General features: G+C 52.2%; 1 protein-coding gene across 1 annotated transcript in view; it reads right to left on the bottom strand.

Annotated features, from left to right (window-relative positions):
• Positions 1–8,295: 8,295 nt before the first annotated feature.
• The window catches only part of IL10 (interleukin 10), a 6,865-nt gene continuing 5,488 nt past the window's right edge, over positions 8,296–9,672 (bottom strand). Inside the window, exons 3-5 of the mRNA XM_009327340.1 lie at positions 9,519–9,672; positions 8,692–8,757; positions 8,296–8,388 (exon numbers count right to left, since the gene is read on the bottom strand). Coding sequence (XP_009325615.1) covers positions 8,296–8,388; positions 8,692–8,757; positions 9,519–9,672 — 313 coding nt within the window. The remainder of the gene's footprint in view (positions 8,389–8,691; positions 8,758–9,518) is intronic.

The following is a 9,672-nucleotide window of genomic DNA, read 5'->3' as shown; positions in this document are numbered from 1 at the left end:
CAAATGTCTCCGCAGCCCCACACAACCCCCATTCACCAGCTGCAGGTGCAACCGGGGGAATTGTTTGGCTTTGCTTACCCCGTAGCCCCTTTTATCAGTTCTGTTTGTAATTCACTTTCTGCTCTAAACAGTGTCTGCGGCAGGCGCAGGAATGGTGCAATGCTTCCTCCGGGTTTGTGTGCCAGGGCTGAATCCTTTCCACCCATCTCAAATGCGTCCCGCTGGGACGCCCGTCTCCACCAGCTGCGTGCGTAACCTGGGGGATTCGGCGATGGGGAGCGTGGGGGGCAGCCGTGGGGCTGCTCGGCTCCGGCTTCCCATCACTGTCCTGGTGCTGCACCCGGAGAGGGAGGTGGGTGGCTCCTGAAGCTCTGCACAGGAGTGCTGGACCCTTACTGGTAAACAGCAATGATGGTGAAGCAGGGTGGAAACGGCTGGGTACAGGGCCTTACCGATGATCAGTATGCTTGTTTGTTGTTAAGGGCCTTTTTTGGGGGTGTGTGTTAACCTACACTAATTTTTCTATTGCCTTGCATCTTCCTATGCTGTTGGAGAGTGGATGAGTTTGTGACAGGAACCTGCAGAGCTCAGAAAATGTCTAGGAGAAGCTCTGCTGCACAGTGTTAGAGGAGAGAAGAAATGTTGATGTTGAGGCAGCTGGTGAAATCCTTTCTCCCAAATAATCTGCCCTCAAACTTTAAAGCCTGCAGAAAACTGATGGTTGGGCTTTTGCAGGGGACAAAGTGATAGTTGAACAGTTGTTTGACTTCCTAGAGGAGCAAGGCCTGTTCCTATACAACCTGTAGCTTTGCAAGGGCTCCCACCCTGCAGCGTGCAGTGCTCGGGCTCTGTTCCCAGAGAGGGGCGCAGGCAGGACCAACGCCGCCAGCACCTGCCTGCTCTCCCTGAGCAGCTGTTGCTGCTCCTTGAAAGCAAGAGCCACCCGCTCAGCAGCCTCACGTGCAATCCCTGTGGGAGCCCCGCTTGCACCCTCAGCCATGCTGAGACCAAAAAGGCTCCTGGCAATGCCGAGAGCAGGGCAGGGCAGTCCCCGCCGCCCCACGTGTGCCAGACCCCACGCTGCGGGGTGAAACGCGTGTGCCTCTGCACGCCTCTCGCTATGAGACAGCCAGAGCTGCTGCTCCTCCACCTTACGGGTAAAGCCAAAGCACAGATGAATAGGCGTTGGGCTTAGATTTCACTTGCTGAAATACTGAAAGTGGAGCCCCACGGGGAGGAGTGGGATGCGCCGGGTCCCTGGGCTCGAAGGGATGCTTGAAGCTGGTGTCCTGCTCTCCAGCCATGCCCCGGTGGGTCCACGGGATGCTGGCCCCGGGAGGTGGAGACGAGCCCTTCCCAGAAACCTGGCTCCTGAGCACTGAAAGTGCAGCTGCGGTGAGCGGGGCGCCGGAGGCATCACGCTCCCGGGTTTAGTAATCCTGCGCCCTCCCGCGCCTGGTATTAGTCAGGCTCTTGCTACCCAGGCGCAGCTGAGATAAGAAAGTGGCAGCCTGCGAAGCCGGGGCTGTGCCCGCTTCCCCCCGGCTCCCCTTGGGTAAAGCGTGCGCCCAGCTGGGGCACGTCACCCTGTTTTTGCTGCTCTACCTGACCTTTTTCATGACAAAAGCCCTGATTTCAGTCACGTGCTGCTAAAATCTAGGACACAGAGAGGCATGAGCTGCGTGGGGCTGAGTGGTACATCCAGCTAAAATTAAGTAACAAGCGTTAACTATAACCACAACAGAAATCAGGAAAGTTCTGAAAGCTTTTGCAATTTAAAAATAGTTAAAACAGAGTTTACTTGTTTTGATTTTGCCCCTTTAGTGCTTAAGGTCCCTCGTATCACTAAAAGCTGGGTCCCTGGTCCTCGTGGCACCCCGGGAGGCTGAAGGGTCCCAGAGAAGGTGCTCATCTTCCTCATGCCAAGAGTCACTTTTTTTTTCTTGTTACAAGAAAGAGGCCAGTGGGGTTTTGTTCCTCATGCCCAGCCCACAAAAGGAGATGTCTGTGTCTGCCCGGCTGCGTTCAGGAGACGCTTCTACCGGTTCAGCTGGGATCAGCTCATCTGCCCTCCCCGTGTTGGCCAACAGGAGATGACTAAGAAGTTTAATTGCTTTCTTGACAGCAAGTGCATACTGTCCAGCACCAGGGTGCTTATGGCTTTCAGGAAAGTTTCTAAAGATAAAAGAAAAAGCAGAAGAAATGGCTCCTTCAGGCAGCAGATGCTCTCATGTGTTGCCGCTCTTGGCATGTTCCTTATTTGAAGTGAAACTTGCTTATTGACTGGGGAGCAGCTGATCCTCGGGCACTTTTGGAGTCCTCAGGACTTTTGTCCACAAGTTGCAGCAATTAAACTAAAGCACTTGTGAAACCACTAACTTTTTCCCTGTGCAAACCCAGTGTCCACACACTCTTTTCTCTGGCTGGGTGTTGCATCTTCCCGTGAGCCGGGTTTCTCTCCAACGGGGTAAAAAAGTGGAAGGGAGTGACTGCCTGCACTGCAGCACCTTGCAAAAGCCATGCCACTGGCAGCGGGGACAATTGCCAATGCGCCTGCTCTGGCACTTTCTGGCAGTGATTCATCTGCTGTGGCTGAGCCGGTTTCACCATGAAAACCCCTGCCTGCGCGGCGGCGCAGTTAGGCAAGCCTGGACTTCGCCGGCTGCAGTGGGTTGTCCCTGCCCACTGGTCCTGTGCCACGGAGCCCACTCGGGGCTCGCTGCCCCGCACCAGACTGTCGGAAACATGCAGCTTTAACCACAGACGGAGCTTCTGTTGAGTGAGCACCGACTGGACTTTCTAAAGAGGAAAAGGAAAATCAGGTGGTGGTTCTTGGTGTCACTGTCTGAAGACAGCAGAACGAGGGGCACTGACCAATGGGGTGTGCTGGGAGGCAGAAATGAGATTTTTCTGTAGTGTTGGCTGCATTATAATGGGCTGGATCGGCCACGCCATTCCCGGCGGGTTTGTTTCTGGCCTGATGGTGATGCTCTGCTCTTCAAGAGCAGTGCAGCTGCCCCGTGGGAACTGAAGGTCTGATAATCCTCCTTCTCTGTATTTAGACCAAATCTCCAATTCTTTTCCTCTAGGGTTTTATATTTAAACATTTTTTTTTTTAACCCAGACAGTGGCTTAACCACATGCAGCCCACACCAGATGGAAATCTTTGTGGCACTAGCATCGCCCAGCCGAGATGCAGCATTTGGCCCGGTGAGAAGCTCAGCCTTGCTTAGGCAGGCAGGAGTGGCCGAGGCTGGGTGAGGGACTGAGGCTCCCAGGTACCGGGGCTGCTGATCAGGCAGCGGGCTGAGCTCTCAGGAAGAAGATACCCAGCAAGGAAACAATTTGCTTCTGTGGGATGAAAAAAACCCAGAAAACTATCACCTCTGATCTATGTGACAGTCTTGTGCTGTTACTGTAACACCCAGACTGACACTGGGATTGGCAGGAACTGCATCAGCACTAAGCAATGTGGGATAACGCACCGTGCCGGGGCATGCAGCCTCCCATTGCAGCAGCTTTCGGGGTTGCATGAGAAGCAGAAGGTTGCACACAGAAGAGGTGTGCAGGGGAGCACTGTCCCATTTTGCTTTGCAGAGGGGACGCTGTGCCCAGGGTCTTATCCTGCGGCTTGCATGGCCCTGGTGGGATCCAGCACAGCAGAGACAGGGCTGAGCCCAAGCCCATCGCGCCGGCGCTCAGCTCAGCTCAGCTCAGCTCGCCCGCTGCTGCTTCAATTGGCTTTGACGGCGTGCACAGAGCTCACGCTGTGATGGCATCACGCTGCTGTAGTAAAAGACATTTTGTTGTTGGCTTTTTTCCCCCAAACCCTGATGGTTTTGGCACATGTTAGTTGGTGTTGGGACCCAAGGGGGTCCGCGGAGCTGCTGCCCGCACCCGACACGTGCAGCAGGCATCAGGTCAGGGCGCAGCCTGGCGAGACACGGCGAGCTGGGAGCTGGGCGATTCTGGTGCTGTGATTCTGGTTTGAGGTAGGTGCCATGAGTCACATGGATGACTTGTAATGGTGCCTTGGGTGTCTCAGCTCTGCAGGCCGCCCTTTGGGGTTTTTTTTTCCCTTTTCTTGCCTTTTTTTAAGCAGTGCGTCCTGGCAGAGAGGGACTGTTGTGGACAGGGCTGGCTGGCAATGGGAAAAAGGCTGCTTGAGGACATGGCCAGAAATGAATCATGGCGATTGCTCCTCTGCTGGAAACGTCATTTCTCCATGGTAGATGTTGCCTTTGGTTGCCTGGACAACTTCTGCTGGGATTTCCAGAGCTTCTTGGAGATGATAAATATGTTTAGTTAGAGGTGTGTTTGCGTGCTTTTGCCCACTAGAGCTGCGTCACGATGCAAATATCCCCATCGCATAATGCAAATATTGGTGACGAATAGCACAGACTTCTTTGCACGTGGCTTGCATGGCGATCTAGCACTAAATGTCCTCTGGCTTTTGTTTCTCTCTTGGCGTAGACATAGACATAGAATCATTAAGGTTGGAAAAGACTCTAAGATCATCGAGTCCAACCGTCGACCCAACACCCCCATGCCCACTAAACCATGTCCCTAAGCGCCTCATCTGCACGTCTTTTAAATACTTCCAGGGATGGTGACTCAACCGCTTCCCTGGGCAGCCTGGTCCAATGTTTAACCACTCTCTCAGTAAAGAAATTTTTCCTCATGTCCAATCTAAACCTCCCCTGGCACAACTTGAGGCTGTTTCCTCTCGTCCTATCGCTTGTTCCTCGGGAGAAGAGACCAACCCCCACCTCGCTACAACCTCCTTTCAGGTGGTTGTAGAGAGCGATGAGGTCTCCCCTCAGCCTCCTTTTCTCCAGGCTGAACAACCCCAGTTCCCTCAGCCGCTCCTCATCAGACTTTTTCTCCAGACCCTTCACCAGACCCTTCTCCAAGGAGAACTCCTCCTCTCCCTCAAGCAAACCCGTGCCCCTGGCTGGGAGCCCTGCAGCACCTTTCCGCAGTCCCTCCAGCCTCCCAACCCAGTTTTGGAGGAGCAGAGCAGCATCTCCCCACCGTGTCAGCTCCTCTCCCACGCTGATGCCCCTGCAAGCAGGCAGCCATCCCATTCAGATTGCTGACTTGCTCTGCCTCCATTTTCTTCTGAATCAAACAACTCCTGTAGCATCAGGTAACTGGAAACCTTCGCTCTCCGTACAGCAAGAGGCATCCCATCTGCTTCCTTCCTGTGGTTACATTAACCAGAGTGACTGAGCTTTACTGAAAAACTCACCACAGCTGAGCTGATGCTGCCCTTTTCTCCAAGCAGGGCAGAGCCCGGCACTGGTTTCGCTCACGAGGGTCCTGGGGCTCCTACCTTGAGCTGGTGACATGAGCTCTGACAGCTCTTTCCTGCCTCTCCATGGAAGAAAAGTTATATAAAAGGGGTACAAATACATGCAGAGGGGTCAGGGGAGCATGCAGACCAGATCTGCCTGGGGTGAAGCTTTGAGCAGTGCTCGTAAGTGCAGGTTTTACTGAGAACACAAATAATCTCTTGGGGCAAATTCAGCAATTCCACTGACCAACACCGGGCTGAAGTCTGGGCAGAAACACACTTAGAAATTGTGGTATTAACTGAAAATATTTTTGTTTCTAATGCAGTGAGGAAAGAAACCCCAGCTGCCAATAAACACCCGGAGTCTGCTGGACTTTCAGTGAAAGGGCTAAGAGCAGTGAAAACGAAAGAGGCTCGAAAGTGAAACAGAAACGTGGCCAGGTGGGTACCTGCCAGCAGCCATCCCGGGCTGTCGGTGTGAGCTGGAGTTTGGAAATGGTTGCACTGGTTGAATTCTGGGTTTATCAGTAGCAGAGGTTTAAACTCCCACGTGCACACCTGCTCGGTTTTGTTCGGGATTCAACGGCTGTGCATATGGATCCACGTGCATAGATACATAATCCCCAGCCCGAGGAAAAGCAAGCAGTTCTGTTGTTAATTTATATTAGTCTAGTTTTTAGCTAGTATCTATTATCTGATCTAGGATCAAGGCCTCATCCTGACTGAGAACAAACGTGAAGTTAAAAACAACTCAGTAGATAAACGGAGGCAGCAGTGCTATCTCCTGTAAGTCAGGGGAAGGGAGGTGCAGGGTTGTTAAAGCCCTGGTGACTATCAATGGCATTTGGGCACGTAACCAGCTATGTAACTGTAAATGCTGCTCTGAAAAGGGCAATGGCTGAAACACTTGCTCGACTTAGAGGCTGAAGAGGCTGGAGTGACCCATGGAGTACCTTGGGGCCAGCATTTCTCTACTGTAAGAAATCGCTGGCAGGTATTTTGTTCCAGCAAATTTTGTCAGAAATTTGCATTTAAATGTGAGGACCTCGGGTCTTCTCACTTCCCTGGCCATTAACGCATGCAACACATCCTCGGTGGCCCTCCTCGCCTGGATCCGTGCCTGCTGGGCTCTTCCCCAGCACAGTGACACTGGGCACAGCATCTAGGCACTGGCGCTGATTTACAGCCCTGTTAACAGCTTGGAAGAACAGAACAGAGGCTTGATTCATTAGGAGGTCTTTATTAGCAAAAATAAAAGATTTCTTTTCATACAGATAAACATGAAAAAGTTCATGCAGTGACAGAAGCTGTGGCCAAGGCACAGTGCCCCCGCCGGCGCGAGCCCCTGTCAGCTCTCACCGCGGCTCCGGGGCCGTCCTTGCTTCTCCTACAACATTGAAGTCGAGGCGTTTGGTGGAAAAACGAGTACAGAGCTGGCTCAACGGGAGCTTAATGTGTTCTGGTAAGAAGCTTAATTTAAGTTTTACAGTGTTTGGCTCCCACGCTGCCCTTGAGCCGATGCCACCTGATTGTTTCAGCGGAAAGGAGTGAACCACGGAACAGCCATACTGCTTTGGGGCGCTCCTCTCCCTCTTTTTTTTTGGTTCCCGTGCGGGCAGGCTGACAGCAGGGATGCCATTCGGTCACCATAAATGTACAAGTAGAGTAAATCAAGTATAAATAGCCTCTCTTCAGTTGTAACTTTCAAAGCGAACAACAAACTGACAGTGTTTCATCATATTGGTGCCCTAATACTTCTAAATATTAGAAGCAAATGCCTCTGGGTTATGGCATTTTCCTCTGGCTCAGTGTCCTGTAGCACTCACGGGGGCATGCAGGAGACCGGGGCAAGGAGGAAGAGGAGCCCGAAAATCAGCAGCTCCCGGGGGCACCAAAGCTGCTCTCGCCGCAGCCTTCCCCCGCAGCGCTCGCCTGCTGCGGCTCCTCGTGCGTAGGATTAGACATAACACAAACCCAAATATTGTCGGTGCTGCGTGCAGCTTTATGAATTTGAATGCAAATTACCCAAGCCACCTTAAAATGGTGGTTAATTAAATACCTTATAACTTCTAAAAGAAAAAAAAACCCACAATAAAACAGCGAGTAAAACCCAATCAAAGACTGGAAAATAGTAAGATTAACTTTCAAAAGTGCAGAGTGGCCAACCCAGCAGCTCTGGAAGTCCATCGTTAAAAACATTTAAGTCAAGTTCTGTTAGAACCAAACATTTCATTCCTACTACTATTCTTTTCTTTAACCTGAACTAATCTATAGGCTGAAGTCTAGAGGTGGGGTTAACTGATCTATTGCTGGGGCATGTTGCATGCTGCTCATGGGAGCGCAGGTCCTCCTCCTCCTCCACGTTTCCATGCACAAGAGAAAAAAAAGCTCTTAGTTACATTTATGGTTATTTTGCTCAGTGCAAGGAATAATTTAGAATATTTCAGTGCCTAATTCCAACTGCAGAACCAGAGACGGTGACATGGTTATGCATAGAAACATTTGATTGCATAAACAAATAGAGGGATAGAACAGGAGGAGAGTGCTCATTTGCTTAAAATTAAGCTTTGCTGAACTCGGAGCTGGAATTGCTCCTGATCAGGCGACCACGCTCAGTGAAACTGCACTCAGGATAAGCTCTGCTCATTTTCTGCTCCCCAGAAGAATGCTGCTTTGGGTGTTTTGAAGCTATGAATAAAATAGCACTATTATAGACAGTATTAAAATATTGAACAATAAATAGTATTTTACAAGCTCATCACACTTTTCTTCAAAACATATTGTAAACATAAATACTGAGGTATTAGAAGTAATAAATATTAAATTCAGTTGTTAACCCCCCCCCACTTTTAAATACAATACTAAACTTGAAGTTATTGACCTGTAATTCTTGACTTGAACCCTAAGATAACTTAATCTCTTCTGTGCTCTTGCAGCCTAAAGTGATTTCTGAAAAAATAGCAGGATTTTGTGCGAAAGATGCAGACCCGTGGGCGTTTTCACTTCCTTCTCTGCATCAGCAAGTACGCTTCGATGTAGTTGATGAAAATGTCAAACTCTCCCATGGCCTTATAGATTCCATTCTCGTTCATCTGCAGGTGAAAGTCAAGTCTGTTTAAGTCTGAATGCGACGATATACGTGGTGTACAATCACTAGACATATTCTCCTTCCACTGCCATCTCCAGCTTCTCTGCCCCACCCCTCTGGGCAACCCGCTGGCTGCTCCTTCGAGCATCGCTCCCTGGATTTCTCTGCCTTAGGTATTTACGTAATTAAAGACTTTTTTGGATTCTGTTCTCTGTCCTAAGTTGAAGCCAGCAGTAAAATCCGCTGCCTCGCCTGGGGCGGCGGGTTCCTCCCAACCTCAGCGCAGCCACGTGAGCAGGCACCTTACCTTGTTGAACGTCTCCTTAATGTGCTTTATGGTTTTGCTCCTCTTCTCGCACGTGAAGAATCTGTGCTGCAAAGGGACAAAAGCAACGGCTTCAACCACACGGATTTCCTTCCCGGGGCGTGTGGCAGCGGCTCTCCCCTCCCCTCCTCCTGCCCCTCGTCACTGCCGCCACGCCAGTCTCCACCTTCCCCTTCCCCACGTGTGGCCATGGGGTTCTCTGGGGCACCAACTGCGGCTGCTTTGCACCGTACACTGGTGAAACGAGCACGGCACGACCCGAGCACGGACCCCGAGCCCTTTCCCAGCCCCGTGCCCGTTGCCACCGGCCCCGGGGCTGGGCGAGGGCAGCACCACGGTACTCTCTGCCTAGGGCAGGGTTCGCCCCATCTGACTCAGCCTGTGACAGGTGATGGTGTCATGGCCGCACTGGGGGTGGCTTCGGGAGGCGTCGTCGCAGAGCCACGCTGCTCCGCTGCTCCGGTGCCCAGGTAAAGGACGGACCCTCCGCCCGCCCTCCCCTTATCTCTTCAGCAGACTGAGTTGGGTGGGGTTGGCTGCAAATAAGTGGTGCTCCTGAACAGAGCCTCTGAACCATCAGTATTTAACTGATGAAAGCCTGGAGAGCAGGGACTAGGAGAAACCCCATCCTTGTGGGGTGCCTGCCTGGAGCCTTGCTCCTCCGCACCATCCCGACACCCGTGCTCCTGCTCCTGGGGAGACCCAGCACCCGCTCTCCACCCTGCTGCTGGTCTGGGACTGGCCCTGTCTTGCCGGAGCACAGATTTCAAACCCCCTCCCCCCCCGCCATGATGCTGAGCCCCACTCACACAGCGCCTCATCGTTGCCTTCAGGCTCAGCAGCAGGTTGCCCAGGTCGCCCATGCTCTGCTGGTGGTGCGTGCTGGTCTTCATGGCGCTGGGCAGGACCTCCTCCGTGTAGAACCGCATCATCTCCGACACCGACTGGCAGGCCGAGGCGCCC

The sequence above is a fragment of the Pygoscelis adeliae genome, unplaced genomic scaffold (assembly GCF_000699105.1).
Source record: "Pygoscelis adeliae isolate BGI_AS28 unplaced genomic scaffold, ASM69910v1 Scaffold197, whole genome shotgun sequence".
NCBI lineage: Eukaryota > Metazoa > Chordata > Aves > Sphenisciformes > Spheniscidae > Pygoscelis > Pygoscelis adeliae.
The sequence above is the reverse complement of the archived record's forward strand: the minus strand, read 5'-3'. Positions and strand labels throughout refer to the sequence as shown.